The 23,280-nt window shown below is 43.3% G+C and overlaps 1 protein-coding gene across 1 annotated transcript; it reads right to left on the bottom strand.

Moving 5' to 3' along the window:
• Positions 1-4,490: 4,490 nt before the first annotated feature.
• On the bottom strand, positions 4,491-19,354 carry ELAC1 (elaC ribonuclease Z 1). Its single transcript, XM_065932745.1, has 4 exons — positions 19,238-19,354; positions 12,857-13,021; positions 6,789-7,256; positions 4,491-5,183 (listed from the first exon to the last, which is right to left on the bottom strand). Exons 2-4 carry the CDS (start codon positions 13,011-13,013, stop codon positions 4,717-4,719), a joined length of 1,092 nt encoding a protein of 363 aa, XP_065788817.1. The 5' UTR covers positions 13,014-13,021; positions 19,238-19,354; the 3' UTR covers positions 4,491-4,716.
• Positions 19,355-23,280: the final 3,926 nt, after the last annotated feature.

The raw sequence follows: 23,280 nt of genomic DNA, 5'->3' as shown, positions 1-23,280 counted from the left end.
CTTTTAAGTAGGAACTGCATTTTTAAGGTGGCATAAGAATAGTCAAGGAAATCACAGTTGAATTATACGTGCTAGTTGCAAGACATAATAAAATTGTTTTCACTAGCAGGCAAAAATAATCTTTATAAGACAAATGTCTGGGAAGAGAAGTGTCAGAAAGGTCATTAATTGAAGATATTCAATATCATTTATCAATGGAGCAGCAAAACAGGCCTCTCTCCTGCAGCTGCACAGTGTGAGTGAGAAAACAAGTGAGAGATTCTTGACCGGAGTCCAGAAAAATAAGCTAGATGTTTTGACCTCCAGAGAAATCAATGCTAAGGAAATAAATACTCAGAGATACAAAGATTTATGCCTCAGAATATTCTTGACAGTATTATTTATAGCAATGCAAAACAACCTCAAATGCCTCAAAAGTATGAAAACATATATCAATAGAGTGGGATAATATAAAATCATTAAATTCATGCTCTCAAAGAACAGTTAAAGCTATGGGAAAATGCTCATGTTAAATGAGAAAAACAGTTGAGGTCAACCTACATGTAAAAATATGCATGTGTGTAATATGTATACATCTATAAGCATGTTTAAATTACATAAAATATATTTATGTACACCTCAGTTTTTCTAAGTGCATAAATACAGTTTTTTCCTCCACATGTGGCCTACCACTCACATACTTCAGAATCACCTAGGGGGGTTTATTAAAAATACACATTCTTGGGTTCCACCCCAGACATACTGAATTAGTCTTTGGAATTAGAACCCAAGGACCTGTGTCTGCCTATGCACACCTGTCCACCCGTGTAACACCTTGAGCTATGCTGACTCACATCCCAGTTTCAGGATCACTGGAACAAAGCAGCAGCTCTCTGGATTGGTGGAACTACAAGTGTGTGCATGCTCAGCCGCTCAGTCGTGTCTGACCCTTTGCGACCCCATGGACTGTAGCCCTCCAGGCTCCTCTGTCCATGGAATTCTCCAGGCAAGAATACTGGAGTGTGTTGCCACTTCCTTCTCTAGGGGATCTTCCTGATCCAGGGATCGAACCCACATCTCTTGCATCTCCTGCCAACTACACCACCTGGGAAGCCCCCGGCAGAATTATGAGTAATCATATTCTTTTCTTAGATCTCTAAAAAAAAAAAAAAAATCACTGGGCATATGCTGCTTTTATGTTTAAAAGTTTATTAAAAGTATACTAAAGAAGCATGAGTATTTGAAAACAGATGATTTGGGGTCTATTTGGGCAAGTCTAAATACCTTTTGAGAAACAGAAAAGTGCCTGTTTTTTATGTAAATAAGCAGGAGTATGAATTTCTAACAATTGGAAAGTTGGTTAAGACAAAAAATACTATATTTGGTGTAGACATGGAATTTGCTACCTCAATAAAGTTGCAGGTAAAAAATATAAATAATATGCTTTTCAATAGTATTCAGTTCAGTTGCTCAGTTGTGTCCGACTCTTTGCAACCCCATGGATTGCAGCACGCCAGGCTTCCCTGTCCATCACCAACTCCCAGAGCCTGCTCAAACTCATGTCCATCGAGTCAGTGATGGACATAGTCGGCGACTATTAACACTTTCAATAGTATTAAGGAACACCATTTCTCAGTGTTATAAGATGCTCCTTGGCAAAAGAGAATTCAGTGATCAAATAAGTTTGGGGCACAACACATATTCTAATCCCCTCTAGAGTCATATAACCATGAACAAATTACAGGCTCTGAGAAGTTCAACTTAAGGTTCACTCTTGGGAACTCCCTAGGCCAGTGGTTAGGACTTGGCATTTTCACTGCCATGGCTCTGGCTCAATCCCTGAGCGGGGAACTAAGATCCCTCAAGCTGCATGGCCCGGCCTAACAGGAAAAAAAAGTTCACTCAATTCTAGCTCCACAAATTCTTAGAATGTGTCCTACCATTAAGAACAAATTCTAGGCCAGAAGAGAGTCCAAGGAAGAATTCTTGCCATGAACTGATACCCCACACTTAATCCAACACATCAATTTGTTCCACATTCCCATGTTCTCTGAGGGCTTAGCCCACATATATTAAAAGAGCCTGATTCTAAGGGCACAGCTCAAGCCATCTATCAAATAATGCTCAGGAACAGCAAAACTGAGTGACAGGCTGTAAGATCAGAAAGATCTGAAAGAACTGCACATTCACTTTGGGTTTTCCTATTAGTCTCTAGCACTGAGACAGTGAGCCTGAAATTTTGTCTTATATTCATTTACTCCCAAGACAGTAAATGGAACACCACCAATCAGGCAGTTACTTTTTTGGGACAAACCCAGCAGTAAAATGGGCTAGGCACAGGTTCTAAACTTTAGGCCTTAAATTTTGTGATCTCGTTTCACTCAATATACATTTCTGAGTGCATAGCATGGGTGGGTATTTCCAAGAATGTAGAGGGGACCAAACTACAATCTTTACACCCCAGAGCTCCAGGCATCAGAGGTACTAGTACTAGCTATTCCCTCGCGTGCAGGTCTGGGCACACGTCGAGTGCGTGTGCTAAGTCGCTTCAGTCGTGCCCGACTCTTTGCGGCCCTGTGGACTATGGCCCGCCAGGCTCCTCTGTCCATGGGATTCTCCAGGCAAGAATACTGGAGTGGGTTGCCGTGCCCTCCTCAGAGGATCTTCCCAACCCCAGGGATCGAATTCGTATCTCCTGTGGCGGATTCTTCACTGCTGAGTCCCTGGGGAAGCCCATTCGGCAGACAGGAGGTTAATAAGTGATGGTTTGACTTGAGTTCAGAAATCAAGATACGCTTTAGTTCCGGTCCACTGTGGTACTGTGGCAGGCCAGGAGCCTACAGGAGGGCCGAATCAGCCCATTCTGGAGGCTGCTTCAGAATGACTGAGATCTTGAGTAACTGGGCCATCACTACTTCAGGGATTCCAGACCCCTCCAAGAGTCAATTTTTACTAGAAAAACCCCCAGGACCAGAGGAATCCAATAGTCTACTACACACCATGACAGTATTTCTGAATAAGTATACTATAAAACTCTCTAGCTTCTTAAGATGTCAACGGATAGTATATGGTGAAATATGACTTTAGAAAGGGGTTCAGTTAACAAACCTCTGTACTTTAGGACTTCGTGCCTTGAAGCAACGTGCTATGCGCCTTTTATACACTGTCTTTATTTAATCTTTACAGCACTCCTAGAGGTAGGTCTTATTATTATTTTTCTCATTTTTAGAGATGAGCAAGCTAAAGATCAGCAGATCTAAGGAACCTGCTTCAGAGCACATAGGGACCGTCATGAGGTACAGAATGGGACTCTGAAATCACGTCTTTCTGGCGTCATAGACTAGCTGGTGATCACTGAAGCCGTGCTGTTGTTAATACATTGCTGGGCATTACAGCTCTGCCAGAGGACCCACAGTATACAGGGTTTCCCAAACCAGTTTGATTAGGGAACCTTTTTGACTGCATCAGTACTTGAGACTACCTTTCCATGTATTTACTGTGGGCAAATGAGTCAGAGATACCCCGGGACAGACAGAAGGGAGGTGGAAGGCAACTCAGCAGGAAAAGCTATTCTAGAAAGAACATTTTACTAAAATGGTGCTCAAAGAATTATTTATCAGAACACGTAAATTAAACCCAAGTCGGACAGATAGTTATTTTTTAACCTCCAGATTCACAAGCTCCAGCCCATAGCACACTTCTGACAAATAACGTTTGATGTGACATTCCAATATATTCACTTAGCTAGCTTTTTAGGATCTGTTGCAGAATTTGACTTACCTCATATTTCAACTCATTATGTCACTATTTCTTGTTTTTCTTTTTGAGCAGAGAAAGGTTTGTTGCAGGGCCATGCAAGGAGACTGGTGGTTCATGCCCCCAAAACACCTGAACTCTTATGTCACTGAATTTTTATAAAGTATGTTCACAGTAGAAGTTTTAACTTGATGTGTATTTCAACAGACCTGCAATATGCATTGTGGGATGAGATAATTCTTCATGGTTTAGGACTGACCAAAACTCTCTACCATCTAACGTTCTGGCTTGTACTGACTGACTGCTGGTAGTAGCCCCTCCTAGTTTTGACAAGAAACATCCCACAACTTCAGAATTCCATCCAAGGGAGCAGTATCACCTCTGAGAACCCTGGGTTTAGAGCAAACTGGAAAGTTTAATAAAATCCTGATTGAACGCTAAACACCTCCCCTGACCCTGCATTCAGTCTTCTAGCAAAGAATTCAAGATTTAACATGCCAGCTTCAATTCTGCATATCCAGTATCTCATTACTATTCTCTTTTGTTAATAACATGAACAGATTCAACACAAACTGCCAAAATATAATTTTCAGCCAGGAGGGCCAAGTCCTGCATACGTTGCCAACAACAGCAATAAAGCTGGATGGAAGATAAGCCCATGGTGCATTGGCTAATCTCTGAGGCAGCAGCCTCAAGGCATGTATACCTGAATAGCCTATCATCTTGTCAAATGTGGACTTTAAGAAGGATGCTGGTTTCATTCTTTTTAAAGTGATTTATTATCAAATAGCTTGCTCCCTCTCAATGCTGAATTAGTTCAGCAATGCAGCTCCATCCTTTTCAGGATTATGAGGACTCAAATAATTGTAGATCAAAACAACGATGACCACCACCACCACAGCAACAAAAAGAAACCAAATGTGACTGTTGGTTCAATAACATATTTACAGACACATCAGAATGCATTCAGGAATACTGGTTTCACTTCTTGATCGGAATGCTGATCACCATGAAATCTTCTGCAAGAGTCACTTCTTGGAGGTCTAACACTGATTCAGCTTGCTTTTTAAGTTCTACAATCGCATCTGCTTCTCCTTCTCTGGCCAAGGCAGCTGGTTTGTACCTCTGACTGAAGTGAGTCAGAACCAGCCTCTTCGCCTGGCACAGTTTTGCAAACGCCGCTGCCATCTGTGGCGTGCTGTGGCCGTGCTCCTTGGCTTTGTCCATCTGGGTGTCATCCAGGGTCGCTTCGTGGACCAGCAGGTCTGCCTCGAAGCACAGCTTTACTCCTCCGTCATCCACAACCCCAGAACAGTCACCCAAAATACAGATTTTTCTCCCAACAATAGGCTTCTTTAAGACATCTTGGGGAGAAATTGTAACTCCATTTTCCAGAACAACAGAAATTCCGTTTTTCAGCTTCCCATAAGCAGGACCTGGTGGAACACCTACAAGATGGAGGCAGATAACATCACATCATGGGAATGGAATTTATGACTTGTTAAAAAGCGTCTGTTTCAACAGCACTGCAAATAGCAAATGGAAAAGGCATCCAATTCTTTTCATAATTGTTATAAATATTTTATTACTTGTGGGAAACTGGGATATTTATACATTTTTTAAAAGTTCACTGTTGGCTATTGATATTAGCAATGTCCAAGTACTTAAAACATTTCCAACCACACGTTTCAGATAAGTTTAAGCTCTTAAGTCCCCCTAAAACCTTATTATAGTCAAGGGAACAGCTGTGAGCCTCTGCTGTGCATGGGAATAACAGGTTTTGAGTGCTGTATTTAATAAGCTCATCTTTAGGTAAAATTAAAGAGCCCATTTAAATGACAAGGTACCAACAAACTGATTAACGTAATAAAAAAATTGTTAGAGGGGACTGTTTGGATCACAACATCAAGGAGAATTTCAGGCAGTTACACATAATCAATCTTCATTGTAAACAGAGGCAGTTCCATGCTTACCAAACTGGGCTTAAATCTCATCTTAATTGAGAATAATACCTGATCATCACTCTGGGCAATACATATAAACAGAGTATGTTCACGAATTCCAACATGGATCACGTTTACAGTGTCCCAACACACTGGTATTTTCACAGGTTTGTAGATAATAAAGATATCTTTGGTCTAAGGCAGTTTCCCTCATTACTAAGTACACTGTTTTAGTTGAGGAAGAAAGGAGAGATTGTGCAAATAAAGAATAAGAACACACGAAAAGCCACTGCCATGCTTTTCACAGGCTCTGCCGTCGGCACGGCAAGGAAGGCGGTGATGCTAGAGAGATGATGTACCTGGCACTGCTTTGGGAGAGGTGCTGCAGGACCTGAGCATGTGATGACTGAGCACGGGGAAGGTGCGAGGCCTCAGACGGGCCCCAAGCCGACCTTTGAATGCTTGCTTCCAGGGGGATGAACCCGGTATATAAAGCTGGTCGAGGGGCTTCCCTGGTGGTTCAGTGGCTGAGGCTCCACGCTCCCAATGCAGGAGGCCTGCGTTTGTTCCCCAGGAAACTAGACCCCAGGTGCTACAACTAAGACCCAGCACAGTCAAAAACAACAACAACAACAACTGGTTGAGGCAGTGTTCCAAACACCGAATTATTAATAACTTAGTCAATAAAGAAGGAAAACTCAGAAGGTAGCTGGTTGCAGTGGCATGGTTAAGAACTATGGTGAAAAGTGTCTGACCAAAGATGCCACTCAAACATATTTCAAAAAGATGACATGAGAAAATAAAAGCCTAGACCTGAGACAACCACCATCATTCCACCAACCAAGATAGTAAAAGCTGAAGATAAGACAGATCAAGAATGTGCCTCTAGAGAGCTGAAGAGAGACTTGAAATATATACTTCATTTTGCCCTGAATCGCGTCTTCTAGCCCTAAAGATTTCTCTTAATAAACAAACTTTGGGAAAAGGAAGTGGAGAAAATGTAAGTGTTAGGCCTGGGAAGCAAGAAAGGAAGGTTTCTATGACACTTCTAACTGCTGCAGTTCACAACAACTCAACTGAGGAGAAAGGAAAAAACAAACACTCACTCACCCAGGTCTTTCAGTTTCTGTGCGTTGAGTTTACCTGGGCGTTTCTTCTCCACGACTGAAAATCCAAAGGATGGTATTCGATGAAAGAGGCGAAACGCTTTCACAACAAACTGTTCATCATCAACCAGGAGGTACGAGTTTTCTTCTGAGTCTAACAGGATAGTTCGTCCTTGTCCTTCTTTGGGAGGGTTGTCTGTTTCATTCACCTGCACAGATTCTTTTAGTTCTTCTGTAGGACACTGATCCGCTGTAGGCACCAGCTCATGGACCACGTAAGGGAAGACCAACTCCGTGTGAGAGAGTTCCATGGTTCGCCAGATAAAGTCCCGAAGCCCCACAGGGCCGTAGATTTCGATGGGCTGTTTGGTGACCATGGACCCACTCTGCAGGCTGATTGTGCAGAGGAGGCCAGGAAGGCCAAAGAAATGGTCTCCATGAAGATGTGTGATGAAGATCTTGGTAATTCTCCCTTTTGATTGAAGCAGGGAAATAAATTTGTGAATTTTCAGAAATAAAACCCATACAAAGCTTCTTGAAACATGCATGTGATTTTCCTACATGATTCCAGAAGCAAGAGAGACATGTATTATTTCACTGGAAGGTTTTAATAAGATATAACTTTTTTCATAGAATATTTTCAAATTATACAGTGTTACAGTTTTAAGAGTATTTTCCTATACATCCTCTTACTGGAAAAAAGAGAAAAGGAAAACGTGTACCAAAATGATTCACTTAAGTAATCAGCTAGGCCTCAAGTGTGAAAGTAGCTGGCAATTACACTGCCCCCTGCTGCTCCCTCTGAGAACAGCAAGTATGTACTCCCAGCATGCTAACAAACATTTCTTTGGCTCCAACGGACTGGACCAGAGCCTGAAACCAAAATCGCCTTTTAAGGACTCCGCACCGGCCAAAGACTGACTAACCAAGCCTGAGCCTGCTTGCCTGGATGAGACAGAAGGAAAAGGAGGAAAAAGCAAGGGGGATGAGGGAGGGGAGGACAGGGAGGAGGGAGGAGGAGGTAGGGAGAAAGGGAGTGCGGTGAAGGACCGAGGAGGAGGAGGAGGCAGGCAATAGATGCTGGAGTGCACATCCAGGGTAACCCCCCATGGTGCTATGTGAAGGCACGTGGGTCCATCCCTTCCTTTCGGTCTGAACTAAGACAGCAGCCCTCCTAGTGCATACTGACTTAGGCCGTAACTTGAGTTAGCCAACGGTAAACTGTATGGGTTTTCTGGTTGGCTCAGTGGTAAAAAATCTGCCTGCCAAAAGAGGAGATGCAGGTTCGATTCCTAGGTTGGGAATATCCCCTGAGGGAGGGCATGGCGACCCACTCTCATATTCTTGCCTGGAGAATCCCACGGACTGAAACCCAGCGGGCTGCAGTCCATGGGGTCGAAAAAGTCACACACGCCTGAGCGACTGAACAACAAACAGAATTTACTCCTGGTACGTGGCAGGATGCCACATCAACGTTTTTCAGAGACGCACCACAAAGACTTTTGGAAGTAACAATCACAATTAACATATTTTTAATATAACAGTTGCTTCCAGTCCAAGCTCATGGCCCACCTATTTCAAACACTTGATACCATAAAAGAAGAGGAATAGTTTATTGTGATGGGATCTGTCCTGTGACATCCAGGTAACAGTGTGCTCCAAGCGAGTCTTCTCAGTGTTACCACATCAAGCCAGGCACTGTAGTAGAGAACAATGGACCAGGTAGAACAATGGATCATCTCAACAATGATCTCGAACCATGAGAATCCCCAGGAGGCACGCTAGAAGTCTCCCCGACATGCTCCTTTTTGTTGTCTTGGTTTACTCTTTGTTTTTGCTGTTTTTTGACTTCTGGAACACTTTCATTTCCCCCTTTCTGCTGTCTGGGCTGCCAACAGCCCCCCCACCCTCCCAAGTGGGACCTAAGAATTCAGCATACAAAAGAACTACATCAGTTGTTGAGTCCTGGTCTCACACTGACCTCAAAACTGCCAAGTCAGACTTTCCGGGCCTCTCCCTATTTACTGCAAAGCACAGCCAAATCTGAATACCGAACAATCAGTGAACTCAAAGCAAGTGAGACACATTAGGTAAGAAAAAGTAACTTTCCACAGTTATTACAGTTTCATGGAAGACAAACATTTCATTTTTTAAGAGACTTGATTTCAGCGGGAGAAGGAACAGCAACCACAATTATCAAAGGTAAGAGGAAACTATCAAATGAAAAAAGAAAAATGCATGAGTTCCCTTTCACTTAAGAACACGAAAATTACCAGGGAAAATGTCATCCATATAGGAGTAGAAGACTAAGCATCCTCTACACCCCAAGGAATGATGCACTGATATTTACTGCTGTAGGAAAATGTCTGCAATACGTTATTGACACATACTATTCAGTTGGAAAAAAAAAAGTCATACCAAATATAGTTTGATTGCATTTATGCAAAATTATATACAAACACACACAAATATACCTGCACCATTACCATAACTATATGCATAGAAAATTCACCGACCAGACAGAGAGATTTGGGATTTTCTTATTTATATTTTTCTGCTTTGTTTAAACTCTTACAGTGAGCATGTATACTTATTATAATCTTTTAAAAATTATACTTTTATAATACTTTTTTGTAATCATTTTTTAGGGGAAAAAAAGCTTAAGCTCACTCTTTAAAATTATGAAAAAAAATAGATATGACAAACCCACACTTTTTCATCAGATGCCTGGATATCAGGACCATGGAAAGTTGAAAGAAGTATATTTAGACAGACAGAAAGTACTTCCTTATGAAACCCATACAATATTATTACCCCAGGAGGTAGTATAAGCTAAAAGGGTTTCAAAGACTCCAACAGTGATGGGTCCACATTTGGTTACTGAGAGAAACCAAGATGTATTGAGGATTCCAGGTTGAGACCGGGGCTTTAGAAGTGCTAGAGTGTCTTAGCTGATGTTCAGGGATTATCATATCACCCTCCTCTCTGAGGCCAGGAATTCTTTTTTTAAATCAATAAAAATTTAGTAAGCTAAAGGTTCCCTTTAGATTTTATTTTAGTATTATTATTTTTTGGCCAAACTTTTATTTTAAAAAGCTTGAGCTTTGTGATCTGTTGAAAAATAACTGTAAAATATAAACCATGAGAGGAAGGTACTACGGCAAATAGAGTTAAGGTGGTACCCACGGCCCCTGCCTCCAGCTGTCCGCATCCCATCTCCTTCCCCTTGAGTGTGGGTGGGACTGGGCACTTGCTTCTAACCAGTGAAACATGGCACAAGGATGCAATGCGATTATGTTCTCAGAGTCCATCTTGCTGGCAGACTTGCTCTTAAGTCTCCCTCTCTTCCTGGCCGTAAAAGGAAGCAAGCTACCCTGCAGCAGAAACCCCATGACCAGGACCTACAGCAGGCCTCAAGTTGCTGCAGGCAGCCTTCGTTCAACAACCAGAAGGATTCTGCCAACAACCTGAGTGAGCTCTGAAATCGATTCTTCCTCTTGTGGGGTCTCTGATGAGACCCCAGCACTGGCCAAGACCTGGGCTACAGCCTATTGAGACCTTGAAATAGAGAATCCAGCTAAGCCTGGCCTAAAGTCTCTAACCCACAGAAACTATGAGATAATAAATGCAAGTACCCCACTAAATTTTTAATCTGTTATGCAGCATTAGATAACTGACACAGGTACTAAGTAAAAACTGGAGGCTTATCCCTACATCCAAACCTCCTAATACAACAGTCACTTGTTTCTATTTTAATCACCCTGCCACCTCAACCCCTACTCTCTAAATATTATAGCCACCACTCTGGCATGTGCCTATCCTGCCAGGCCTCGTGAAAGGAACCCTTGTGTGATCCCAGGGAAGTTAAGCATAGCACTGCCCTGACCACAGGGTTTCAACGTAAGACAGTGTAAATTAGGGCTGAACTGTGTACACCTGTCCCAAGTGATATGCCTGGTTCCTTCCTCCAACAGTTCTCTTCCTAACTCTCTATCTAACTCTCCATCTGGGTCTGGGACATCACCACCTATAACTTGGAGTAATTCTGCACTTCTGCACATCCTAGGCATTCATTCGGTCCCATCTCCTCCTGGCTCTACACAGATCTCTCTGAGTCTCTCGTCTTCATCCTCATTCCTGCTTCCTGCTCCAGAATCTTCATCTTCTCTCTCTCACCAGGTGAATGCAACTGCCTTGGGCCTGGCCTCTCTCTCTCCCAATACATTTGCTATTGGAAAACCATCCTAAATCACAAATCAGACCATGTCATTTCTTGGTTTAAAATGTATTCACTGATTCCTTGTTGACAATAGGATAAATAATAAGGCCCAGATACCTTAGAATACCACAGAAGTCTTCACAGTCGGCCCTCACTTTAAGCATTCCTGTCTCTCGGCTCTACAGTCAAGTACGCAGAGTGCTGGATGGCCTAGGATTCCCCAAACACGTCATGTCTCTCCTGGAAACTCCCTTACTTCCTGCTCACTCTGTCATCTGTTCCCTGAATATCCATCCCTGCTTCTCTTCGCAGAGAAACTTCTATTCATCTCTTATATCCTTGCTCGACTATCACTATCTCTGAGTTGCTTTCTCTGAACACACAGAATCAGTTAGTGTCCTCCTCCTTTGTGCTTCAAAAGTAGCTAGAAAACACCTCTTTATTCTTACTTATCACATTACACCATGACTGCACGTCAGTTTCCACCACTAGACCAAGGGATCCTTGGATGCTAGAGCTATCTTTCTTTTAGTCATTAAATGCCAAGTACTGTGAGGAGTTGTAGGAATAATTTCAATAAGTGCCATTTATCAAGATCTAACAAGTGAGAGGCCCTGTAGTAAGTGCTGAACATCTTACTCATGCATCAACAGCTATTACTAGGCATCTACTAGGTATGCATATGCTCAGAGTCTAGTCGTCCAGGGAACTACACTGTGAACGCAGAAACGACTACCTAAATAACATGATTTTAGATACTGATGACACTAAAAAGTCAATAAAAACAGCATAAGTCAGTAGGATGCCTGGGGTAAGGGAGAAATTACTTAACACAAGAGGTTTGGGGAAAGCCTTTGAGGAGACAACATGTGAGTTGAGATTTAACTGATGAGAAGGAGACAACCACACAGAGAAGGGATTATTATACACAATTCTCACATCACCCCTTTCAAGTGCAGGTTTTAAATGAAGTGCGTCACTCAGTCGTGCCAACTCTTTGCGACCCCACAGACTATATGGTCTATGGAATTCTCCAAGCCAGAATACTGGAGTGGGCAGCCTTTCCCTTCTCCAGGGGATCTTCCCAACCCAGGGATTGAACCCAGGTCTCCTGCATTGCAGGCAGATTCTTTACCAGCTGAGTCATCAGGGAAGCCCTAATATGGAGGTTTTAACCCCATTTTAAAGATGAGAAAAGAAAGGCTTAAGCTTGCTGATCTGCTAAGTGATAAGCAGAGACACAGCAGGGACTGGAATCCTGGTCTACCCAACTCTGGGTCAAGGCTCTGTTAACACTGGACTCTTCGGTGGGCCTGGGACGAGGCTCTCTCTGTTCCCTCTGGCCAGAATGCCCTTCTTCTCCCCAGCCCAGGGAGCCCTTCCTCCTCCGTCAAAACTCACATATCACCCCCCTGAGCTGTCTTTGCTGATGACCCCAAGCAGAAAAGAACTCACTCCCCAGAACACGTACTGCCCTCTCATGATACTTAAACCCATCTCCTGGGGGAAGTAAGTATGTTCCCGTGGTTCAGCAGTGTCTTTTTAATGTGTCTGATGTATCTCACTCCATCCTCCACGCCCTAAGCCTATGTACATCCTTGCTCTTCAATTTACAGGAAGAATGAAAAGTGAAGGACTGAAGGGAGGGAAGGGGAAGGAGGAAGTAAGTTGGGTTGTCAGTCAGCTAGTTCATCTAGGCCAGATGCCTGAGTGCCTTCCAGGTCTTGCCAGGGCTCCAGCACTGAAATGGGGTACAACCGCCGGGGTTGCTTCTGAGCAGAAGGCCCAAGGAGAGCCAGGAAAATGAAGACGAGCAAGAGCCAGCCCTAGTGAGAAGCAGAGCGCACACTCACCCGCTTTAAGCTGGCTCTTCATAAGCTGTGTCTGGGTCCCCTCCCCGCAGTCAAAGAGCCAGCACTCCCCTTCACACCGGAGGACCAGCGCGGAGGCCCCCCGGGCTGGGGACGGGTATGCTGCACCTGTCCCCAGGAACGTCACGTCCATAGACATCTTCCACCCTGCAACGAGAAGCTCACTTAGGGGTTATCACACATCACTGCTCAAAATCACCAAAAACAGGCTCTTGGGAGTTTCACTGTTATCTAACGTCTATGTACTGAGAACAGTGTGGATTCCTATTCTCTAATAGCTTTCCACAGACATCTAAAGGAAGATTCTAGTAACTCTTAATCAGTTAAAACTACAAATTACCAAACCTTGTACGACTGCTCACACAAATAAAAATAAATTAAAAAAAAAAAAAAAAAAGCCAAACTCAGTTAATTAAAAACTACAGTTGAGGGCTTCCCTGGTGAAACTGAAAGTGTTAATCACTCAGCTGGGTCCAACTCTCTGTGACCCCATAGACTGTAGCCCTCCAGGCTCCTCTGTCCATGGGCCTCTCCAGGCAAGAATACTGGAGTGGGTTGCCATTTCCTCCTCCAGGGGATCTTCCCGACCCAGAGATGGAACCCGGGTCTCCGGCATCGAGGCGGATCCTTTGCCGTCCGAGCCACCGGGGAAGCCGTCCCTGGTGGCTCAGGAGTAAAGGATCCACTTGCCAATGCCGGAGACACAGGTTCCGTCCCCGGTCTGGGAAGATGCCACGTGCTGTGGAGCAACTAAGCTTGGGTACCACAACTACTGAGGCTGTGTTCTAGGGCCCGGGAATGGAAAAAAGAGAAGACGTCGCAACGAGAAGCTTGCGCACAGCAGCTACAACCCGCTCGCCTCAACTAGAGAAAAGCCTGTGCAGCAACGGAGACCCAGCGCAACCAAAAATAAAATTAATAAATAAAAAAATTATATATATACATCAAGCTGTACTTGAATTCCAACCACATGACATTCTGGAAAAGGCAAAACTATGGGGATAGTAAAAAGACAGTGGTTTGCGGGGGAAGGGAGGGAGGGATTTTAGGGCAGTAAAACTATTCTGTATGATACAATAAAGACAGACACATATCACCACACGTTGGTCAAAACCCATAGTAAATACAAAACAAAATGTGAACAAGCCCTAACGTAAACTGTGTATAAATATTGGCCCATCACCACTGTACCACACTAATGTAAGATGTCAACATTAGGGGAAACTCATGGGGGGGGTGGGGAGTGGGTATGTAAGGACTCTGTACTATCTGCTGATTAATTTTTTTTAAAGTCCTTCTAATAAACAGTAAACTCTAGTGAGGTTCTGGGCAAGCAAAGGAACTTAATTATGCTCACCAAGTGATCTCTCTATGGTGAGCGGCTCATGGTGAGCAGCCCTTTCTCTGAACCACTGGGAAACCACAACGAAGCGCTACAACACTCAGTAATGCTGAGGGAATGTCTCACTCCCCTGATTAGAGGGTCCATGAGGGGTTAGCGCTTGGGCCTCTGCTCTTACAAGTGATCAGCAACAACCTGTTGAGTGTGTAGATTTCTGCCAACTCCTGATATCTCTTTTTCCTTTCACTATTTTTGGGCATATCTCTCTCTGATACAGTTCCTTTTTTTAAAGATTTATTTATTGATCTATTGTTTGGCTGCAGTAGGTCTTCACTGCTGCACTCAGGCTTTCTCTAGTTGCAGCAAGAGGGGGCCACTCTCCGTCTGGTGTGCAGGCTTCTCACTGCAGTGTCCCCTGCACTGCAACGCAGATTCCTAACTACTGGACCACCAGGGAAACCCCTCTGATACAGTTCTGTGACAGAAGATATGCATCAAATAAAATAAACTCAAACTTCAGTTCAGTTCAGTCGCTCAGTTATGTCCAACTCTTCACAACCCCATGGACCACAGCACTCAAGGCCTCTCTGTAAATCACCAACTCCCGCAGTTTACTCAAATTTATGTCCATCGAGTCGGTGATGCCATCCAACCATCTCATCCTCTGTCATCCCCTTCTCCTCCCGCCTTCAATCTTTCCCAGCATCAGGGTCTTTTCCAACGAGTAGGTTCTTCACATCAGGTGGCCAAAGTATTGCAGTTTCAGCTTCAACATCAGTCCTTCCAATGAACACCCAGGACTGATCTCCTTTAGGATGGACTGGTTGGATCTCCTTGCAGTCCAAGGGACTCTCAAGAGTCTTCTCCAACTCCACAGTTCAAAAACATCAATTCTTCAGCGCACAGCTCTTTTTATAGTCCAACTCTCACATCCATACATGACTACTGAAAAAAGCATTGCCTTGACTAGACAGACCTTTGTTGGCAAAGTAATGTCTCTGCTTTTTAATATGCTATCTAGGTTGGTCATAACTTTTCTTCCAAGGAGTAAGCATATTTTAATTTCATGGCTGCTGTCACCATCTGTAGTGATTTTGGAGCCCAAAATCCACTGTTTCCCCATCTTTTTGCCAAAGTTATATATAACCAATTACAGATTATCCACATTGATGGCAAGGAATGAAACAAACATGTAAGTTTAAGAAAAACTACTAAAACAGGAAAACTTGACAGTGAGCTGGATAAATGTACTATCTACAGGGGGGGGAAACCTACCAAAAACTTTTCTCAGTCCTTGCAAAAATGAAAAAAACCCTCAGTCACAAGAGAAAAAAAAAGTCTTGTAAAATAGCTAGAAATAAAGTTAACAAGAAAGGAACAGGTCCTAAAAGACTCAAAGAGAGAAACACATTAGCTTCTTTGATAGGAGATCTACTATCACAGAAATGTCTATCTTTTCATAATTAATGCATGTATATTTAACACAAATTCTATCAGATTTCCAGTGCGATTCATCTTTGAACAAACGTAACCCAAAAATCACATGAAAGAAAAAAAGTACATGTCTGAGAATGGGCAAGAAAAGCCTACAAAGTAGTGAGTAGTGATTTACTTCTCTAGGTAGTAACATGACACTAATCAGGCACAAAAGAAAGATATATTATTGGCACAAACATAAAGTTGTAAGAGAAGGGATAGTCCAGAAATAAACTCAGGTACACACAGAAATCAATATATAACAGAAACGTAAAAAGGGTGGCTTTTTAAAATGAAAAACACTGACATAATTGGTTATTTTCGCAGAAAAAGTGAAGCAAGATTCTTATCTTGCATCGTATATAAAAATACATTCCACATGATTTAAATGTGAAACATTTAAATTTGGACCTTTCAGGTCCAAAAAAATTAGAATATGTACACAAATTTGGGGATGAAAATCCCTTACTGGCAAGACATGAAACACAAAGCTTTTAAAAAGACATTTTTACTACATAAAAATTTTCATATATCAAAAGACTCTTAATGTCAAAGGACCTCCCCCCGCCAAAAAGAAAAAAACCATTTGGAAAAAACTGTACTGTTTGAGAACAGGTTAATGCCCCTAAGAAATGGTTCAAGCAAATGCATTAAAAAGAAAAGTACAGAATAGAAAACTAAACAATGAATACACACAGGAAATTCACAAAAGAAATCCAAAGAGCCAATAAGCATGAAAATGCTCAGTCCTCTAGTAGTGAGAGGAAATGCAAATTAAAGAAAAAAGAGCCATCATTTTCCACACATCAGCTGGCAAATATTAATGCTATCCAGTGCTAACCCAGACAAGGAAAAATGGGTACCTACATTTTACTAGTGGTGGAAGCATGAACTGCTATTATGTTTTGGGAGAGTAATCTGGCATACAAAATTACCAATAATAATGAGGCTGCTAATGCAACATATTGTAATCCAGCAATCCCATTTTTAGGAATCTACCTTACAGAAATAAAGGATCTATGTACAATGATATTTACTGTGAAACTTTTAAGGTGGCTAAAATTTGGAAACTATCTGAATATACAGATAGACAGATAAATATCAATTCGGAAGCAACTATTTTATTGTACATTCATATCATGAACTATCTGTTCTACAGTGCAGCCAGGTCTGTGACTCCTGTACTGAAGGGATGACAATGAGAAAAGTTACAGATGGCTATGGCATAATCTCATTTTTATAACAATGCCCAAACATCTATGTTATGCAAGACAGAGATAGTCTGGTGAGGAACAATATACACTGTACTGCTACACTGGTTATTTCGGGGGTGATTAAAATAATGGTGGTGGAGATTAACTTTTTTAAAAAATCTTTGAATTGTTTTTGGCTGCAATAAGCAGCATTTTATTTACCTATTTGACTTAATTTTGCATTTAATTTACTTCATGACTTCCAGTGGTACAGAATCCTGAAGTACTAATCACCTGGAGATCTTTAAAAACATATCAACCATTGGGCTCCATCCCAGGACTATCAACAGAAAATTCCGCAAGAGACATATGTTTTAGAATTGAAAAAGAAAAATTCTTCCCCTGTGATCCTAACATGCAGTCAGTTTGGAGAACCAGTTAGTGAAAGGCTAGTGGAGAACTATAATGGATGGATCAGGCTGACCTGAACTCACTAGTCAACAAGTCAATTAAAAAAAAAAAAACCACCACCAAAACTTTTGTTATGAAAGATTTCAAACACACACAAAAGGAGAGAGATTAGCATAATGTACTGTCACATACCCATCACTGAGCTTCAACAATTATCAACTCAAGGTCAATCCTGTTTCCTCTTTATTCCCCATCCATCACCTAAGAATATTTAACAAGTGGTATTGGTAAGTTCCACCAGGGAGCACATGCTGTCTGGCTGTCTCTCTTTTTCTGATGTTAGTAACCATTAATGATCCCTTCCAGGAACCATCATTTCATTAGGGGTTGTCAAAAGGTGATATTCTCTCATTCCTTCTGCAGTTATTAGTATCCTTCTGTAATTCCCTGATCAATCAGTCACCCTGCAATACAATTTGTATGGAAAAGAGCCAGTGATCAATCTTACCACCACAGAGATAAGACCTAATCCAACTCCTGATGTGATGCAATGTGAAGCACACGGTAACCGAGGAGGTTTTCTTGCCAAATAATATAACCTGTATCTGAAAAAGGTTGTCTTCTAAACACCAGTTTATTAGAGCACACCACAGGGAAGGAAAAAGCAAAATTCAGTGTAAGAAACATTACAGGACAAATGACTTGACTTCTTCAACAACCTAAATACTGGAAAAATAATAATCAAGAGAGAGGAGACAGAGATAAGAGCCATCAACCAAATGTAACCTGTGTAGCTTGTCTGAATCCTGTTTTGGACAACCAGATGATGGGAGGGGGGTGAGGAAAGACAGAGAATAGGGGAAATGCAAACTTCACTGGAGAGATAGTAATGTGAGGTTCTTATGAGATTGATAATGGTGTTATGTTCAAGTAGTTACTGTGTTCTATAAACATAAGCCAGTATTAAATGGATGAAATGGTACGTTTTGATTTGCTTTAAGATAATCCAGTGGGGGTGAGGGTGCCAGATGAAACTAGATCCATTAGCAATTAGTACATGAGTTGGTACATTCTGTACACGATTTTGTTTTTGTATATATTTGAAAGTTTCCATAATAAAAAGTTTAAAAGCAAGCCAAATAACCAAAACTCTTCCACTAGGTCAGGAAGTAACCAGAAATTTAATCACTGGTGCGCGTTATGCACCACTAGGAAATAAGTGAGCAAACCAGATTTTGGCTCTTGTCTTCTTGGACAAAAAAAAAAAACACCCAAAAACAAAAACCCGGCCGCTTGCTTTCTCACAGTACACATTTTTAGCAAGGACACAACACACGATCGAACTCAGTAGGGTCACTTGACACTCTGGGCCAGTGGTTCTCAGTCCTGGCTGCAGACTACAATTGCCCGGTGGTTCTGGGGTTCTCAGCACTGGGGAAGCTCCCCGGAAGATTCTAAAGGCGGTCGGGCTCGGAAGGAGTTTTCAGGCAGAGGCGGTGCCAAGCCTGCAATCCACCCAAGAGGTGCAGGCAGGGCAGGTCCTGCCATCCTCCATTTCAGAGATGAAAGGGCCGAGGCCCGCTGCACAGACAGTGGCCTTTGCGAGGCCAAGGCCTAGCCCCCCGTGGCCAGAGGCCGGGTCTCCGACCGCCGGCCGGCCCAGCCGCTCCTTCACGCCTGTCGAGCAAAAGGAGGGTGGGAGGCGGCAGAGGCGCGGTGCAGGAGGTCCTCGGCCCGCAGGGTAGGGGTAAGCAGGCGCGATGTGGGGCGGTGGGTGGACAAGGCGCGTCCTAGCTCCCCGGCTCGGGTCCTCGGCTCCCGGCACAGCCCACGACTCCGCGGGACGCCCGAGCGCTCGACCGGCTTGGCGGGCGCGGGGGAGGCCTCGGCGGCGCAGACCCCGGCCCGCCCCCCACCTCGGGCGCGCCCTGCCCCACTCACCCACTCCCCGAGGCCCGTGGCGAGGCCCGGCCGTCCGCGGGGCGGCGACGCGCGCGCGGGCGGAAGTGCGCCGCCGGCCGAGCCCGCGACCCGCCGCTCTAGGAGGCGCCGGAGGTCCGCGCTCGGTGGTTCTCCGCGGAGCGCGACCCCGGCGTGAGGCTGGGCGGCAGGTTCGGCGGTCTGGTCTGTCCCGCTGCGAGTGGGACGGCCCCTATAGGGCTGCGGTATCCCGTGAGGACCAGAGCGCCCACAGTGAGAAATGTCCGCTGTGTAGGTTGCTTTTTTTTTTTTTGCCACTGCTTGAGGCATGTGGGATCTTAGTTCTGCAACCAGCGATCAGACCCTCCACCCCCTGCCCTTGAAGCCCAAGGTGTTAACCACTTGGACCGCCAGAGAAGTCCCTACTGTATGGCTTTTCTTTTCTTTTTTTTTTTTTTTTTTTTTTTGCCGTGTAACGTTGATGCTTTTGAACTGTGGTGTTGGAGAAGACTTTTGAAAGTCCCTTGGACTGCAAGGAGATCCAACCAGTCCCTCCTAAAGATCAGTCCTGAGTGTTCATTGAAGGACCGATGTTGAAGCTGAAACTCCAACACTTTGGCCATCTGATGTGAAGAACTGACTCATTTGAAAAGACCCTGATGCTGGGAAAGATTGAGGGCGGGCAGGAGAAGGGGACGACAGAGGATGAGGTGGTTGGACGGCATCACCGACGAGATGGACATGAGTTTGAGTAAACTCTGGGAGTTGGTGATGGACAGGGAGGCCTGGTGTGCTGCAGTCCGTGAGGTCGCAGAGTCGGACACGACTGAGCGACTGAACTGAACTGAACGTTTTCAAACAAGAGTGTTCTCCGAGATGCTTTGCTCTGGCATATCTGCGTAAAGCCTGTGATCTCATGGGGATGAATCTGTCTTAAGCACTGAAAACTGAAGAGTGCAGTGCCTTGGAATCAGAGTTCATAGCAGTCTTACTCTAGATCCCGTCTTCTTTCGATTGCACTTTGCTCTTCCGGGGATACAGCGGACTGTGTGCTGAAAGATCCGCAGCCGCGGGTGCTGTGCCTGCAGGAGCGTCCCCGGTGTCCACTTGCTGAGCGGAGCGCACAGCATCGCCTCAGGGCCGCGCTGGGTGAGGAGCCCCGCCGGAAACTGCACGTGGCCCAAGCGGAAAAACTCATTCCGGCCAAACTCCAGCTTTCAAAACTTCACGCTCTTGTGTGGTGTCAGATGCACTGATTTTTGCTCACATGCTCGAGGTGGTCAAAGTATCCAGCAGCTTCCTAAGAGGGTTAGAAGTGCTGTGGATGGAGGGTTTTTACCACTGCCTGGAGAGAGGGATCATTTACTTTTGGGCCTCTTCAAAGCTTTTATTTATGCAAGTGTTAATTAAGATCCGCCTTAGTGGAGAGACAATCCGACTTTGAAAATGAATTTTTAATATATTTCATGGTTCCTGGTTTTAGGAGCATAAACCAAGGTTGGAAAAAGAACTAGCAGAAAGTCACTAACAAAATGAGGGAACAAAGGAGAAACCAAAGGGAGTGACTAAAATTGGGAGATGATTAAGTTAAGGAAGGGTTAGGGAATTCTCTGTGGAGTCCAGTGATTAAAACCCTGCACTTTCACTGCCAGGGGTGGGTTCAATCCCTGGTCAGGGAACTAAGATCCCACTGCCTTGCAAAAAAAAAAAAGGGATAGGTCGTGGGGATGTTTAAACTTGAGGTGGATCTTGTGGAAAGGTTGAGACTTGGATTAATCTCCTGGAAATGGAAAAATAAGGAAATAATATGGATTTGTTTGTACAGGGACTGGTTTAACAAAATTTTTAAAACTGGACCTTGAATGTTATTTATTCTGACACTTTACTAGCTGAGAAGTACTCAGGAAGACACATCCTACAGCTAGGTCTTGACCACAACTTGACTAGGGGTTTCCTGCAGAGGCACCCCCAATAGATCTGCCCATTCCAGAGGTTCCTGGCTTAAACCTACCATCCCCTATGCCCACCCCAATCGAGATTTCTTACAACCCCTTTTCTCAGAGGTTATTATAGCTTTAGAGAATTCTGGATAGTGCTTTATGTTCATTTTAAAAACTTTATGGGAAATTTTTAACATACACAAAAATTGAGAAAATGTTTAATGAACATCTATATAGAATCATCATTCATCTTCAATAGATATTATGTTCAGTTTTCTTCACCTAGAACCCTGCCCCTCCAAATGTAACCTAGCCCTTAATTAACCATTTACAGTTATTATAAAATACTGGCTTTGTTCCCTGTGTTATACAATATATCCTTGTAACTTATTTATTTTATACATAGTTATCTTAATCTGTTAACCCTGTCTTGCTCCTTCCCCATCCCCTCTCTCTAATGGTAACTAATAGTTTTCTATATATGTGAGTTCTGTTTCTTCTTTGTCATATTCACTATTTTATTTTTTACATTCAACATGTGATATCATACATTGTGTCTTTTCTGATATTTTCACTTAGCATGATGTCCTCCAAGTCCATCCATGTTGCAAACACAAAATTTTGTCTCTTTTTATGGTTGAGTGGGACTTCCCTGGTAGCTCAGTGGTAAAGAATCCGCTGGCCAATACAGGAGATGCAGGTTTGAACCCAGGGTCAGGAAGATCTCTTGGAGAAGGAAATCACAACCCATTCCAGTATACTTACCTGGGAAGTCCTATGGACATAAGAGCCTGGCAGGCTGCAGTCCATGGGATCACAAGAGTCAGACACTAAACAACAAATATTCCATCATATATATACTGCATCTTCTCTGTATGTTCATCTGTTGATGGACATGTAGGTTGCTTACATATCTTGGCAATTGTAAACTGATGCAGCCACTGTGGAAAGCAATATGGAGATTTCTCAATACTACTGTGAACACAAGTACATGTGTCTTTTTTTAAATTTATTTTTTAATTGAAGGAATACATGTATCTTTTGAATTAATATTTTACTTTTCTGTGGATGAATGCCAGGAGTGGAATTACTGCATCGTATGGTAGTTCTTTCTTTAGTTTTTTGAGAAAACTCTGTTTTCTCACCACATTTCTCGGTGTTTTCCACAGTGGTTGCACTAATTTACATTCCCACCAACAGTGTAGGAGGGTTCCTTTTTCTCTACACTGTTGCTAACGTTTGTTGTTTGAGATTTTTTTGATGATAGCTGTTCTGAAAGGTGAAAAATGACCGTTGAAAAAGTGTTGGACCATAAAGAAGGCTGAGTGCTGAAGAATTGATGCTTTCGAATTGTGGTGCTGGAGAAGACTCTTAAGAGTCCCTTGGACTGCAAGGACATCAAACCAGTCCATCCTAATGGAAATCAACCCTGAATATTCATACTGAAGCTGAAGCTCCAATACTTTGGCCACCTGATGCAAAGAGCTGACTCGTTGGAAAAGGCCCTGATGCTGGGAAAGATTGAAGACAAAAGGGGAAGAGGGCAGCAGAGGATGAGATGGTTAGATAGTATCACCAACTCAATGGACTTGAATTTGAGCAAACTCTGGGAGATAGTAGAGGACAGAAGAGCCTGGCATGCTGAAGTCCATGGGGTCACAAAGAGTTGGATATGACTTAGTGACTGAACAACAAATTCTAAAAGGTGTTAAGTGATACCTCAATGTGGTTTTTTAAAAATATATATTTATTCTTACTTATTTATTTGTCTGTGCCAGGTCTTAGTTGTGGCATGCTAGTTCCCGGACCAGGGCTCAGACTGGGGCCTCCTGAATTGGCAGCTTGAAGTCTTAACCACTGGACCACCAGAGAAGCCCCTGTTTATTAGTTTTTAACAAAAGGATCACTCTGGGTGCAGAGGGAGGTCATTTCTGTGGTTTGGATGATACTCAGGTTTTGCCCGTGTACAGACGTGATGGTCTATGCGGTGTCAGATTTCATTTTCTTGGGCTCCAAAATCAACGTGGATGGTGACTGCAGCCACAAAGTTAAAAGATGCTTGCTCCTTGGAAAACAAGCTATGACAAACCTAGACAGTGTATTAAAAAGCAGAGACATCATTTT

The sequence above is a fragment of the Muntiacus reevesi genome, chromosome 4 (genome assembly GCF_963930625.1).
Source record: "Muntiacus reevesi chromosome 4, mMunRee1.1, whole genome shotgun sequence".
Taxonomy (NCBI): domain Eukaryota; kingdom Metazoa; phylum Chordata; class Mammalia; order Artiodactyla; family Cervidae; genus Muntiacus; species Muntiacus reevesi.
Note: the sequence above shows the minus strand (reverse complement) of the source record. Positions and strands in the feature narration are given on the sequence as shown.

Coding starts and splice junctions, on each gene's coding strand:
- ELAC1 (XM_065932745.1), bottom strand. CDS start 13,013: ATGTCTATGGACGTGACGTTCCTGGGGACAGGTGCAGCATACCCGTCC. Junction 7,257..12,856: donor GAAGAGCCAGCTTAAAGCGG/GTGAGTGTGCGC, acceptor TTCAATCAAAAG/GGAGAATTACCAAGATCTTC. Junction 5,184..6,788: donor ACAGAAACTGAAAGACCTGG/GTGAGTGAGTGT, acceptor TCCATCTTGTAG/GTGTTCCACCAGGTCCTGCT.